The sequence below is a fragment of the Lathamus discolor genome, chromosome 6 (genome assembly GCF_037157495.1).
Source record: "Lathamus discolor isolate bLatDis1 chromosome 6, bLatDis1.hap1, whole genome shotgun sequence".
In the NCBI taxonomy this organism is placed as follows: Eukaryota; Metazoa; Chordata; class Aves; order Psittaciformes; family Psittacidae; genus Lathamus; species Lathamus discolor.
The window spans coordinates 61,145,736-61,160,724 of record NC_088889.1 but is presented as its reverse complement, the minus strand read 5'-3'; the positions used below and the strand labels follow the sequence as shown (position 1 = coordinate 61,160,724).

The 14,989-nt window shown below is 38.9% G+C and overlaps 1 protein-coding gene across 8 annotated transcripts in view; it reads left to right on the top strand.

The window, feature by feature from the left end:
* The window catches only part of PPP6R3 (protein phosphatase 6 regulatory subunit 3), a 58,981-nt gene that overhangs the window by 8,142 nt on the left and 35,850 nt on the right, over positions 1 to 14,989 (top strand). For 4 of the 8 annotated variants that reach the window (XM_065683146.1, XM_065683140.1, XM_065683141.1 and 1 more), the window contains exons 2-6: positions 4,017 to 4,188; positions 9,354 to 9,480; positions 11,683 to 11,915; positions 13,374 to 13,560; positions 14,447 to 14,584. In XM_065683146.1, the coding sequence (XP_065539218.1) occupies positions 9,469 to 9,480; positions 11,683 to 11,915; positions 13,374 to 13,560; positions 14,447 to 14,584 (570 nt within the window). In that variant the 5' untranslated portion in view covers positions 4,017 to 4,188; positions 9,354 to 9,468. Of the gene's footprint in view, positions 1 to 4,016; positions 4,189 to 9,353; positions 9,481 to 11,682; positions 11,916 to 13,373; positions 13,561 to 14,446; positions 14,585 to 14,989 lie in introns of those variants that run through there. The other 4 variants (XM_065683143.1, XM_065683142.1, XM_065683144.1 and 1 more) reach the window with 4 other exon arrangements.

The window sequence follows — 14,989 nt, the reverse complement described above, 5'->3', positions numbered from 1 at the left end:
CTTAAAAAGATACTTTTATTTTTTTCCTTTTTTTTTTTTTTTTAAGGTTGCAGGGAAAACAGTAAGTAGATCTGGTATTTCCATATAAGTTTTTGGCTTTTTCTTAAAAGGAAGGGTGCCTATTGCAGTTGGAAAAAGGTTTCCTGCTAGGCAGTCTTGATTTTTCTAGTAATGTCCATCAAAGTAGAAGAATTCTGTGGGAAAGGCATACTTCTGTTCAGTGGAGGTACCAGAGACATCTGTGCCTGAAAATGTGGTATAATTGCAATATGTATCGTTTATAAATGCACAGCATGGCAAAACTTGGATTACTGGAGTGATTTGTTCAAAATATGAATTGCGTGGGGGAAGGAGGAAGAAAGATAATCTTGATAGCCACTTCAGACTCCTGTGTGTCAGTGACTTTTATTGTTTTGATGGTCTCGAATTTCTCTTCTAGAACTTATTTTTGCATATAGCCAGATAAAAATTGTTGTAAATTATTCAACTTCTGTAGGTCAGACTTGGTGCAATCTTCTAATTCAAAGCAGTTTTTACTTAGTTTTGTAAGCTGAGTCTCTCAGAAAAGGAAAGCTAGTCATGCCACTATCTGTAGTTTCACTAAGTGCACATGGTTTAAATAACATGAAGTAGGGGGCTTTCTACCACTTTATGTGACAGAAATGATGGTAGAATGCTTCTGGAAGATACTGAGTCTCAATTCAGTTGTCTCTGTGTTGATCATGTAATCCACCTATTTAGCATCTAGTACCTGACATTCTATATAGAATAATAGAATGGTTTGGGTTGGAAAGGACTTCAAGATCATCCAGTTTCAATCCCCAGCCATGGGCAGGGGCAACCTCCCATTAATTCACTCAAGCGACCTGGCCTTGAATACTGCCAGCATTTACAACAAGGACAGCCTTTTCCAGTACCTCTATATCTATCCTTATATCTAACCTAAATATCCCCTGTTCAAGTTTGAACCTGTTGACCCTTGTCCTATCACTACAGCGCCTGATGAAGAGTCCCTGTCAGCATCCTTGTAGGCCCTCTTCAGATACTGGAAGGCTGCTGTGAGGTCTCCACACAGCTTCTTTTTTCCAGGCTAAACAGCCCCAACTTTCTCAGCCTGTTTTCACACAGGAGGTGCTCCAGCCCTCTTACCCTGTGGGTCTCCTCTGGACTTACTCCTTTTTACGTTCTTATGTTGAGAACTGCACACAATACTCCAGGTGGGGTCTCACAAGATGAGGGATAGGATCACTCCTTTGACCTGCTGGTAATATTCCTTTTGATGCAGCCCAGTATATGGTTGACTTTCTGGGCTGTGAGCACACACTGGAGCCGGCTCATGTTCAGTTTCTCATTGACCAACATCCCCAAGTCATTCACTGCAGGGCTGCTCTGAATCACTTCTCTGCTCAACTTGTAGCTGTGCCTGGTATTTCCCTGACCTAGGGGCAGGACCTTGCACTTTGCTTTGTTGAACATCTTGAGGTTTGCGTTGGCCCTCAAGCATGTCAGGGTCCCTCTGGATGGGCGTATCAACTGCACCAAACAGTTGGATGTCATTGGCAGACTTGCTGAGGGTGCGCACAATCCCTCTGTGTTGCTGGCAAAGATGTTGAACAGGATCAGCCCCCACACCAGCCCCTGAGGGACACCACTCGTTATTGGTCTAGAGACGGACATTGAATAGTTGACCACAACTCTCTGGTGTGGCCACCCAGCCACTTCTTTATCCAGCAAGTGATCCATCCATCAGATCTATGCCTCTCCAATTTAGAGACAAGGCTGTTGTGTGGGACACTGTCTTGTGTGGGACTTGTGAAAAGTCCAGCTAGACTAAGTCAGTTGCTCTGCCTCTATCCATCAGTTCTGTAGTCCCAATCTAAAAGACTACCAAACGGGTCTGGCAGGATTTGCCCTTAGTGAAGCCATGTTGTCTGTTGCCAATTGCCTCATTGCTTTTCATGTGACTTAGCATGGCTTCCAGGAGAATCTGCTCCATGATTTTGCCAGGCACAGAGGTGAGACCGACTGGTCTGTGGGGATATATTTCCCTTTTTTTTCAGTCATCAAGAACTGACTACCGTGACTTCTCAAATATGATGGACAGTGGATTAGCAACTTCATTTAAGGATTGCCCAGAGGTCCTGAGGGAACTATCAGTGATCTCAAACCTGATCTTCTCCTAGAGTGGGCTTAAGGGCTTCATTTGCCCAGTGCCTGCATATGTCTTTTGTGACTTGAGCAGTGTGGTCAGAGCACTTGCCATTGAAGACTGAGGCAAAGAATTCACTGAGAAACTCAGTCTTCTCCAAATCCAAGGTAGCCAGGTCTCCTGTTTCCTTTTAGGGAGGGCCCACATTATTACTAGTCTTTCTTTGGCAGCAACATTCCTATAAAAGACTGTCTGACCTATTATCCTTGACATCTGTGTCCAGACTCAATTCTAACTGGCCTTTAGCTTTCCTGAACTGATCCCTAGCTTCTTGGACAGTACCCTTCTTGGAGCTCTACTTTTGAACATAGGTGTGCATTTGAAACGCAGAAGTGATAACCAAGGAGACTTGAGTAAAGCAAACTTAAGTCCAGTAAACTCCCTTACTTTTTCTGCTCTAGTCAGGCACTTGACTCACAAGGGATTGGCAAGTCTACCAGACATAGAGACCTAAAGGTTTGCAGAGGAGAAACATGATCTTTGAAAACAGTATGGTTAATATATTACATTGCCTTTAGGTTCCTGGTCACTAAAATAGCATTAAAATGTTGTGTTTAGTGTTTGTGTACAAAAGCTTGGAGTCCTTCTGCTTTTGTGAAAAAAATGCAAATGTATGTGTGTTGGTTTTGTTCCAGAACTGTTGGAGCTCATAACCTGATATTTCAAGTCAGAAAAAAAAATAATTCTTCTGTTCGGCAGGATACTTGAAATGCTTTTTTAAGGTGTATGGATTGGTGTGGTTTTGTTTTTAGTTTGGTTTTGTTTGTTTGCTTGTTTTGGTGGTGGTGCTTTCTTTTTTTGGTTTTTTTTTTTTGTTGTTGTGTTTTTTTTTTTTTGGTTGTTGTTTGGCTGCGTTTCTTTTGTGTGGTTTTTTTCTTTGGTTGGTTTTTTAAGCTGAAGATACATTTGTGACAAACTCTGATAGCAGAGCTTTTTTCCCAAATGCTAGGTAGACATGGACATGAATTAACGAATGTGATAAAATCTTTGCTAGCCGCCTTAGTTGCTGGTACTTTTTTTTTTTTAATGACCAATATTACCCCTGTTCTCAAAAGAAATAAACATCTTGCTTGAAACCTACATTGAAGAACAAAATCAAAAAGTCCTGTGTAACTGGTGGAAAAGGAAGGTGAATTTTTGTGTTAGAAATTCTTCTTCCAGCTGCTAGAAACAGCTACATCAGACAAAAGCATCAGATGCTTTTTCTTGCCTATTTGGTGTTGACCAAAGCATAGGCACTCTGAAACCAGTTATGGATATCTAATTAAGCTCTTTAATGGTACTTTGCTTTACGTTGGAAGAATTAAAACTATAGAAAGAAGTGGTCTTCATGACTGAATGCGGTTCCTTTATAAGTTCATACGTGGGCTGTATTGTTTCTTTCCAAGTCAAGCTGTTTTCAGATTGAAACTGGCTGACTTGTTTATACAGGCTTATGCCAAAATAACTGGCATTCTTAATGTTTGTGTGTGGTTTTTTTCTGTGCATTTTTTAGTAGATTCGGTCTTAATATAAGAAGAATAGTTTTAAGGAAATAAAAGACTGCTGCAAAAAACTAGTAATAATGTCTTTTCTAGCTCTGAAGGTGTTATTTCATAAGCAGTTGCTAATTGTTTATTAAAAAAGAATCTGGGTTTGTGTTAGGTTCCACAGTCAAGCACAGATTTTAAAGGCAGTTTATTTCAATGAGGCAATGAAGCTTCTTCGTTTGTCTCCCAAAAATAAAGGGGGAAGTTTAATTCAAGTTGGTTTAAAAATAAGTATTAAACAGTATCAAATTATAATTTTTTTTTTTTTTTTGTTGTAGGAAGAAATCTACTTCATCTAATTCACTCCTAATTCAGTCCTGCTAATCTGCTAATACTGTAGACTGAAAAATTTTTTGCTGTTGCCAGAATCCCCTGTAATGGGCAAGGAGCCTGAAAGAATACAAATCATTGTTTTTTAACTTTAAAAAAAAAAAAAATTGTGTTTTACAGGTAAGAAACTATTACACTTCACCTACAGCAGTAGATTTAGCTTCTGCATCTAAAGTGGTTCCTGAGTGCTTTAAGTTTTCCTTGTTCCTGATGTCCACTAAAGGCTTACATACCTGACTTCTGTAGGTTCACATTTACAACCTTCTAAGCTGCTCTTCCTTCTGCAGTTCAGACTTTGTGCCCATTCCTTCCCCCTCCTTGCAGCTTTTCTTGGATTGCTTTCTAGATGGCTGTTTCTAACTTTGTCTTTAACCTACCCTGCTGTTACATTCTTTCTCAGCTCTGCTTTGGTCTTACAATGGGAATCAAGGGTCATTAGACACACTGCTGTGGTTATTCCGCTTGTTTTACAGAGAATATGTTTTAAAGTGTTTTGCTTTTGTGCCAGGAGGTGTAATTGCTGCCCACTTTCTCATTCTTTGGGAGAATTTCAAAGCAAATATGTTCATGAACTGACATACATTAGGTATGAATGCTGTTCAGCACTATAGATTATAATATTGAAGTGTGGTAATGCTGTCTTTTGCAACTGAATTTCTGGTACTAAACTGCATGCTTCAGTGTCAAATTGTCCTCTGAATAGCTATGCACTGTTTGGCTTGCTTTTTATATTATGGAACTGTCTTCTGTAAGTACATAGATATATTAATTTTGAATATAGTTGGGAGATTACAAATAAGAATATAACTGAATTTTGTGACCAGTGAATGTTTTAAATGTGTAAATATTCAGCTGTTGAAGTGGAGTTACTAGAAAATAATTCATCCTTTTTATTTGGGCTGGGGAGATCAGTGTCTAATTTGTAGCTATTTCAGGTAATGAAGATCTAATTTATTAACACACCATGGATTGTGATAGAGTATAAGAATTGAGAGGGATAAACTTCTACTTGGTATAAAATTGCTCTTGTAACTTCATGGCAGACTGTAGATTTCAGCTGATTTTTGTGCTTTTGCTGGACAATTATGACCTCTTGAGTTTTTGAGAGATTGGTGTCTTTAAATAAACATTAACTAGTTTGGACTTGTTCATGTACTTCAGCATGCCAGAGCTATTGATTATTGGGATGTACAGTCATAATAGGCATATGTGTATATGCACATGATGGCTATTATCTATGTATTATGTAAAAATCTATATATAGTTCTGGTCTAGATAGAAGTGCAGCCAGTATGCATAAATAAGGAAGGCTACTGCGATAAGTAATGGTGAAAATGATATCATTTCTGACTCAAGTCTTAACTGTTCTGCTGCCATAGCAGGCTCCCTTTTCCCTTGTCTGATATTTGCCTCCTCATTAGGAGGAAGAGACAGCTGTTAAAAGAGGATGTTATGAAAATTACTGTGTCTTTATGCAGTTTTCTGACTTGTTTCTCTTCCAGTCAAACAAGGACTACCACGTGATGTCTTTTGCTTGCTTTTCACTTGAGTATGTAGTTGCCCTCTGAAGGTATAGTGGTTGTATGTGCTGTAAATGAGTACAGTGTCTGGAAGGAATTGTATCTGTAGTACAAGTTTAAATTGTCCAATAATCAATGAATGTGAGAAAGTGTTTCTCATGTATTCTGAAATGTTTTTTGGTTACCCAGGAATTCTTGATGGTATTTGGGAGAAGGTGTGGTCTTTTGTTTGGCTTTTTGGTTTTGTTGTTTTTGGGGGGGCGGGGGGGGAGGGCGGGTGTTGGTTGTTGTTTGGGGTTTTTTTGGTATAAGTGAAACTTTACCTGCAGATTGTTCAAAACACTGAAATGTTGATAGCTTACGTGCAAAGAATGCTCCCCCACAATTCCTGAATGTTACAACTCAATGGTGAGGTCTTACTAAGATGATTATAGAATCATAAAATGGTTTGTGTTGTAAGGGACTTTTGAAGCTCATCTAGTCCAGCCGCCCTTCAGAAGGCATGTTGGATGGAAAACAGAAGGGCTCGCATGACCTGTGGCAATCAATGAAATAATTGTTAATGCTAAGAAGTGGAATGGATAAGCCTTCAGGGCAGCCAGGCATGGAGGCTGGGCCTCCATGGTACAGAGTACCATGTACCTCCACAGGTACAGGGTCTGTGCTGATTGGTGGGTGCTGGCTGGGTACTCCTGTGATGCTGTGCTTATGGTGTTAATGAAAAGAGCCCTGGTGTGATGCAGTGTTGCCAGAGGAGACATGCTGGAGGTAGATCCATTTCCGTGTTTCTGCTTCGTCTTTGGGTGGATCCACCTCCATGGGCTACACACCATCAGCTGCATGAGCAATGGCCATTGCTACCATGGTGTACTCCGTCTGATGCTTCCTTCTCTTTGTCTGTGTCTCCTGCAACTACCCATCTGCCTTCCCCATGCAAAAGTGGGCAGCCACTCACCTTGCTGCTTTGGGAACTTTTTGTTCCAATCATCCTTGAATCTGAGGGCCTTGAAGTTCAGCAGACTGGACTAGCTGTCAGGGCCTATGTATTTATAGGGCCTGGAACAAAAGGCAATGAGGTAGCTTGTGACGTCTGTGGGCCACTGTGGTGGCAATGTGTGTGAACAAATATGACTGTTCTGGGAGTTGAGGGGAGTGGCAGTGGTCTGAAAGATGCCCTCATGGGAGGAGGAGGAGGTTCAGGTGGGCTGAGGGCCCCTTTTCTGAGGATTGCTCCCCTTTGCCATCTTGCTGCTCCTTGGGCACAGGGACTGTCCTCTGCCTCCCCTCTTGGTGGCCTAAGGACAGGCAGTTGCAGGCAGCAGGCTTATAGTGGGTGATGCTCTGGCTGAGTGAAATATAGTTTGAAAAGTAGCCACTCAAGTGTCTTCTCTTTCCATTCGGGTGACTGGTAATTCTGTTTATCTCTAAAATTTTTTGAGACATGCACTTGTGCTTAGCTTTGAACAGATGGTCTGCTTCCAGTGTAAGCATAAGCACTTTATAAATGATTATGATGCCTAATTACTGTCTGTTGCTTGGAGAAAGCAGGGGGAAAAAAACCAGAACTGGAAGCTAATTAAATGTACCTCAAGGCTAACTGGTTGAGGTTATATGAAGCTGAAGCTGGCAGAAGGGCATGCGTAGCATTTTAAAGAAATTTAACACATTTAAAGGTCTTAAAAAGATGGGTAAATTCTTTTAATGATAAAAACGTAATAATTTATCTTCATTATTTTGTCCTTTCCCAAACCTGCCTGCCTCTCTGGTTTTTAGAATGCAGTAGATTTTTTGCATCAGAAATGCTTTTATCATTAGAAATACAAGACTTTCTTGAAAGCCTGTAGTGGCACCAAGGACTTTCTTGCTAGTTGCTTTCCTTGCATCCAACTATTATGTTGTGTTTTGTTAGTTACTACACAGGCGTTGTAAATCCCTGTTTTGCTGAAGTAGGCTGAATAATTTAGGATGTATTTTAGTCATGGGAATGTTTGCTGTTGTAAAAGTAACTGGTTTTTATCTGTGCATTTGAACCCTCTAGTAAGAAAATAGGGTGCTACATGAAATAAATTGACAGTTACATTAGTTTTTTTATAACAGTCCTTGTTGTAACTGTCTATGTAGTATTTCTCAGATTTTGGTATATTGCAGAATCTTCAGCTTGACACTGATACGCTTTTTCTTTTAGAAGTTTCTCTTGCTTGAAACTAGGTATTGCTGTAAAATCTATGAAGTTCCTACTGGAAGCTCTATATGCTTTTAACATCCAGTTGTTAGGTAAAACCAGCCTTCATCTGACTAGCAGAGGTCTCTCGGTTTTCTTTCTGCAGTGGTCTAGATCCCTGCTTGTAGCTACCAATACCCGCCTGTTACATAGAGGTATGAGGCACCAAGTTGTAAGTAACTCCATGCAGAGTGTTTCTTGTGTTTGTTTTACCTGAGGATGATGCTTAAAAGTTAAATGAGCAGCTAACTTTTAATAGCTTTCTTATTTGCTTAAGGGACTTCTGGATGCTTTAAAGTAATGAGTCTGTTTTGTAAAAAGTTCAATATAGGAAACATTGTCCACAATACTTGTCTGACTGGATTTCATATCTTCATCCTGTAGCTTGAAAGCAGAAATATCTGTGTTCAAGGAAAGATGTTTGATAGCTGTGTCGACTGGAAGGTACTGAAACTTACTGAGAGAGTTGTTACCAGCTTGTTTTTATGGAGATGCCAGTTAAGCCTTCGGCCTTCAGAAAGAGCCACAGACTTAATTACTGTTAAACAAAATACTGTGTGGTTTTCTTAAGTTGTACTAGGCAGAAGGCTTCATATTTTTTCTGGTCTGAAAGAATTGCTTCTAAGCTTAATTTCTTCCCTTTAGTAAACAATTCAAGTGAGAATTTCAGTTACCTCTATCTCAGAGCAGCTGACAGGCTTTCTGCATTTTGGTGGGGTGCTTTCTTCTTTTCAGATTTAAGTCAGGTGTTTACCATGTGGAATGTTATTTCAGCATTTGCTCAAAGAAGAATCCGTGAACAGTATTAACCAGGGAAACAAAGCAGTATTTTTCTGAATGCTAGGTGTTCCTTAAGATCTTGAATTGACATAACTTGTACATCAGCAAGTACATTGAACATTCAGAAGTGTTGTTTCCATGAACTGGAAGTCTGTCAGTCTTGGTATCTGAAAATTTTCAGAGATTGTGGAAAGCTAACTCAAGTTACAAAAGACAAGTATCTGCAGCACCTTTACTGTCTTTTTCTTTCTACACTGGAGAGTTTTTGGAATTATCCTGGATTACTTTTCTTCTAGAAGTATCTAATCTTGAGCGTGTCTAATATTTAGCAGTCTCTTACATCTTTAATTGAATCCAAATGTGATTTTTCTGCTCATATTAGTAGTAGTGGTAGTGGAGTTGAACATTGGCAGTACCACAACCCAGCTGATTTCTGGAGTTTATCTCTGCAGATAGTGAAATTTAGGAGGAGCACCCCTGATTCGTGGACATCAGGCATAATTGTGACTATGTTAATAGGACTGAAATTTGAAAAACATGAAGATAATTAAGAATTTCAGAATTGGTAGGTTTGGGGAGGGAGGGTAGAAAAGTAGGCTGTGGGAAGAATAACGACTTTGTTTTTTGAATTTCCATTCAGAACTATGTTAGACCGATTCTAGATTATCGCCAGTGATAACGCCTAAGAAAATTCTCTTTTCTCCAGGGTTCCTGGACTTCCTCTTTGGCGCGTTTTATGTTGTTTATCTTTCCTTATTTCAAAGGACCTGGGCTCCTGTTGAAAAGTGACGGAATAATCTCTGGCCGGCACCTGCCATGTTGAGGGAGCACCCCTAAAAGAGCTTGCCTGCGAGACAGTTTGTGAAATAACGCAGTAACATGTTCGCAGTAGTATGCCTCCTTTTTTTTTTTTTTTCTGTTTTCCATTGTTGAATTTCTCTTGAAATAAGTAACTGAGAAATACATAGACACTACTGAAATGAGCTTTATTCACTGCAGAGGGATTTGCACCTGGAATAAGCATTGATGGTTGTTACTTGCAAAGATGTTGCTTTTGTTAATTGTGGCAAGGGGAATGATTTGATATACTTTCTAGAGGTTTAAAAAAGTCAAACCAAACAAAACTTATCCCATGGCTAATAATGCACTAATTTCACTTGCTTACAGTAAATCTGTGTAGGCTGAATACCCACCCACAAGCTAGTATGTTTAACAACTTTGTATAATTTGATTTAAGCTAATTAATGAGATCAGATGTTTTGAACCCTACTTGTAAATTTACTAATTCTCTTACTAGAAAATAATTTTTCTGATTTTTAACCACTGAATCCTTGCATGAGATCTTAGATGATTATAAGTACCCATACTGCAATTGAAATTAGCTGTACCTTTTTCTGGTTTGTTTGACTCCTGTATCTTTAAACAGAAAGCTATGTAATCTAGGGGCAGTTATGCATACTTATGCCTTCTGACAAAAGGCTAAGCAAAACAAGATGGCATTAAGTGATCAGTGTGTAATGGTTAAAGCAGCAGTGAAAATCCTGAAAGCAATTAAAACTTCTCTATAGTGAATATACCAGGCTTTTCAGTGTTTAGGCCAAATATTGGCAGTCTTGCTGCTGAAGATAATCATAAGGGGTTTGCTGAATGCTTGGACTTTTTATCTGTTTTCTAAACTGCCCAAGTACTAAATTTGACACTTCACTGTTCTAAATAGCTTTAGTGTGGATGCTGAATCCACTTTTAACTTGGAAATAAATGCTTAAAGCTGTCTTTATCTTAGTTTGCATAAGAATTAGATAGTTTGTTGGGTTTGTTGTTTGTTTTTTTGGGGGGGGGTGTGAGTAGGTTTTTATAAGAATGTACAGCAAAAGCATTTAAGCTTGCTGCCTCTTACCCCCTGCAGCTTACAGATATGTTCTTGCTAAAATACTATTCATCTGTGTTCTTTGCAGTAACCACATGTCCTCACAGCTGATGTGGCTAATGCACAGCAGTAACTAATGTATTGAATTGGAAGGCAGTTACTAAAGAACAAAGGGAATGTTTCCTTATGAGTGCTGCTTAAAAACCAATTACTGCTTCCAGTTGTAAGGAAATTAAAGACAAGTTTGTTGCTGCACTCTAGTATCTGTAGTATCTTTTAGTCCACGTTCTGCATTCATGTAAGACCAGCTGATATTGTGTCAGAGGTTAAATGTCATATCCAAGACCTGTTTTGGAGAGGAGGGGGTGGAGCGAATGCTTGTATTCAGCTTAATGTGAAGTGAAAGCGGCTCTATCATAGACTGAAATGTTATTTCCTGATAGCACGGTTGTCTCATTAGCAACTGCTTGCGAAGTGTCTTAGAGCAACAGAATTAACATATGCCAAAGCATTTTATAAGGAAAGGTGAAGTTGCTCATCATTACCCATTTCTCTTACGGTCTTTTGCAATGTTTGTGTTTGAGGCCACTGCCCTTTCACATGTTTGCATAAGATATTTTATTGTCCCATGTTATTCCTCCTGTGTCAAGTTTGTGGAGGGAGGTGCAGTCAGTGAGTAGGTCCTGCGTTGAAATTAGCTCCAGCACTTTGATGTGTACTTCCAGCAAGTTTAAAATGTGTTGTAATTCCTTCACCTTCATAGGTGTGCCCTTCAGTGGTAGGGGTAGTACTCAAGTGCATTTATGCAGTGCTCGTTTTATCTTTCCCAGCTCTGTTAATTGCTGAGCACGTGGTTCTGAACCTGAAACCTGGTCCATAGATGAAAAACAGAGTTACCCTTATTTCTTTAATGCAGAGTAGCATGTTCCTTTCATATAAGTAAAACCCTGGAGCTGTCTGGCTTTATGTTTGGATGTTAGAATATTGGCTGTTGCTGAAGGTACAAAAATTACTACAGAGTATTCAGTCATCTTTAATCAAGCCTGATTTTGTAACTTTTGATTGTCAGCATCTACTGTCGCGTCTCCTTTGACTTCTAAAAGTTTCTATGCATGCAGGTACCTTTGGGGTTAGAAGCTATAAAATACTAGTATGAAGTGTTACCTACAAATACTGCTTAAATAGATTTGTGAACTTAATGCTTTGTATATATTCTTCTTATCCAGACCAGCATGTTTTGGAAATTTGACCTCCATTCGTCATCCCACATAGATACACTTCTAGAGAGAGAAGATGTAACACTGAAGGAATTGATGGATGAAGAGGATGTTCTGCAAGAGTGCAAGGCTCAGAATCGCAAACTTATAGATTTTCTGCTGAAGTTAGAATGTTTGGAAGACTTAGTTTCATTTATTATCGAAGAGCCACCTCAAGACATGGATGAACAAATTCGATATAAGTAGGAAAACTTTTGGGATAGGGGAGATTTGGGAAGGTGGAAAGAGGGGTATATTACTCTGGTTAACTTGATAGTGTGTTTTGCATTTGTACTTGCTAGTACGATACCATTATCTTTAGAGCAAGTTTATTTTTTTCAGGAGGTTATGTAGAACTTAAAAATCAGTCTACTATTTGCATTTTTTTCAAATGGAAGCCTCTTATCCACAAATGCATCCAAAACCAATTGCTGTCCAAAGGAGGTTTAAAGAAAAAAATTTAAAAATATAACTATCAGAGCTGTTATGAAGAATCTTGTAGTTGTGATGATTAAGGAAACAATTGAATGAAAACCCCTGTTTGATAGTGTAGTTAAGTGCTTGGCTTTGTTTTATTGATGATTGGGAAGATGTTTTGAAGATGCTTATGGAAGAGTGATTACTAATGTTTTCCTTTGCAGAGGAATTGTAGGAATTCCTTTGTAGGAATTAATTAGCTATGGCCATGACTTCAGCTAACTTGCTCAGAAGGTTCAAGCTTGAAAGGCAACCTAGCAGTTTGTATGAAAGAATTTATACTGGTTTAGGACTATTTTAGAGTTGCCTATGCAGACAGTAGCTTTTTTTCTTAAAACAGTATGGGAGAAAAATAAGAATAATAAGCTACACTGTTAGTTGTAGCACTTTGCCATTTTTGGTAAACCAAGCTTCCTCTAAGGTTTTCTAGTAGCATTTGAAACTTCTTTCATTTAAAAACCTTAGGCTGTCAGTCAAAATTGTCTTTAGTCTGAGTAGGTGATAGTACATCAAATGCAGGAAATTACTGGTCTTGATGGCCTCTTAGTTGAATTACTCAACGTTCTGAACTCTACTTTTGCTTTGGTGTCGTGAAGCAGTACTAGCTAGTTTTGCAGGTTTTGTCAGACTGGCTAGTTTACTGAGCTTCTACGTAACTGCAATATGTATATATATTTTAATATCCTGAAACTATTCCTTTTGGCCATTTTAGTATAATCCCTGTTATATCAGAGAGAGGCAAACACACTGGTTTTTCCCCAGTATTAGTCCAGTACTTCAGTCTGCTTAACTCCTTGGTAATTAAGTTTTTCCTATCAAAAAAAGAGGTTGCTTCTGCAAGCAGAAGACTTGAGCAGATGGGCTTAATGATAGAACAGAAGACTTTAATAGTAGATCTTAGGATAAAAGCTTGCCCTTTCCTTTCCCCACTTCCCTAGTGTTGTCATGTTGCTACTGAAGATCAGAGTAGTCCATTTCTTAAATGAAAGAGTAGTTTGTATGCTGAATGTACAGTTATGTTACAGTGCAGTAGTTTGCTGCTTTAATTAGTGCAGACCAACCCTGCTTGAAAACTTGGTCAGAAGCTTTACCAGATCCTGAATTCAGAGCTGGGAGTGTGGCAACTTTGAAGTATGACTAACAGTATGATTTTTTTTTTTTTTTTTATTTCCCCCTCCCCCCAGATATCCAAACATATCGTGTGAGCTGCTTACATCAGATGTCTCACAGATCAATGATAGGCTGGGAGAAGAGGAATCCTTACTTATGAAACTGTACAGCTTCCTCCTGAATGAATCTCCTCTAAACCCTTTACTGGCCAGTTTCTTCAGCAAGGTGCTAAGTATTCTAATAAGCAGAAAACCAGAAGAGGTAAATATTTGCAACCTCTCCAATTTAACGAGTGCTCTAATAAAGTTGTATTTGGCAGTGCTGCTTAAAGACTACCTGTTTGAGGATAGCAGCGAAGTCAAAAGAGGGCATTCAATTCTATACTAGCTGAAGATGCTAACCATTTTTAATGGTATGCACAGGATTAAAAAAATGTATTTTGATAAGTATGATGTATTTGATTTGCATTTGCCTGAGCTATGTGTGCAATCAGTGTAAGAGTGCTTACCTTTTGACTTAGCTTAGCTCAATATTTTATACGATGATACTTGTATTAATTGTTAAAGGTGAAGGTAAGTGATTTGAATTGGTAGGAGTGCATCCAACTTGGTGTGAAGAGTTGGTCTAGAACAAATTAAGAGATGTTTGGAGTCCTTGTTCATAAATGTTGTTGCACTGTTCATGTGGTCCAGTACTGCAAACAGCTGCAATGACAGGCTGTCTGACCTCAGGAAGTTAAGTTTGTGACTGTTCTGTAATATAGCAAGCTCTGTATTTCTTTGCATTATGTTAAGGTCTTGCTGTCTCAAGCTTTGCTCTCTAAGCAGGCATGAGAGTCATTTGTACCAAAAAGGAGAGCTGACAGTGCATTGGATTATAAGTAGCTTATGGTCAGCCAGTTAGCCTTGAGAGGAGGCCCAAGACGCACTGCACACTGGATGGTTCTGTCCTGTGCCACTTTTGCTACTTTTATGCATTTGTATTAGTTAATGTTTGCCTTGTACTGCAAGCTTTAAGTAGCAAAAGTGTCTTAAGAACTTATTTATTTTCTCCATTTGCTAGGAGAGAGAAGCTAAATCTGTTTGGTGTAATTTACCATGTGAAATACAGATAAGTAAATACAAGCTTAATTCTTTTTAATTTCTAGATTGTGGATTTTTTAAAGAAGAAACATGATTTTGTAGACCTCATTATTAAGCACATAGGGACCTCTGCTATCATGGACTTGCTGCTCAGGCTACTGACTTGCATAGAACCTCCACAGCCTCGGCAAGAAGTGTTAAATGTAAGTCAAGTGTCTCAAAAGATTTTCATCTGACGTTTGTGAACTGTAAAATGGCTTATATTTTGCTGGCTTTACCAAGTTTAGCTCTTCAGTGTGCTGAAGTTCAGTGTGTGGTTTTGGTTTGGTTTTGTGGGGTTTTGGGCTGCCTTTGTTTGCTTGGTTTTTTTGTGGCGCTGCTAGTACTTTTCCAGCACAGCCCACTGTGCTGTTGGAGATGACTTAGAACCTGAGAGGCTGATCTGTTCCCCTGGGTTTTAATATCTAACTTGCACTGCCAGATGCAGTTTTAAAAAAGTTTTGGACTTTAGTGAACATCTTTTTATATTTTTTGCCGTTTATTTAAAAATAAGGCTTTATTTGTTATAATTGCTCAGAAACACTGACTTTTACCTTTTATTTCTAAAA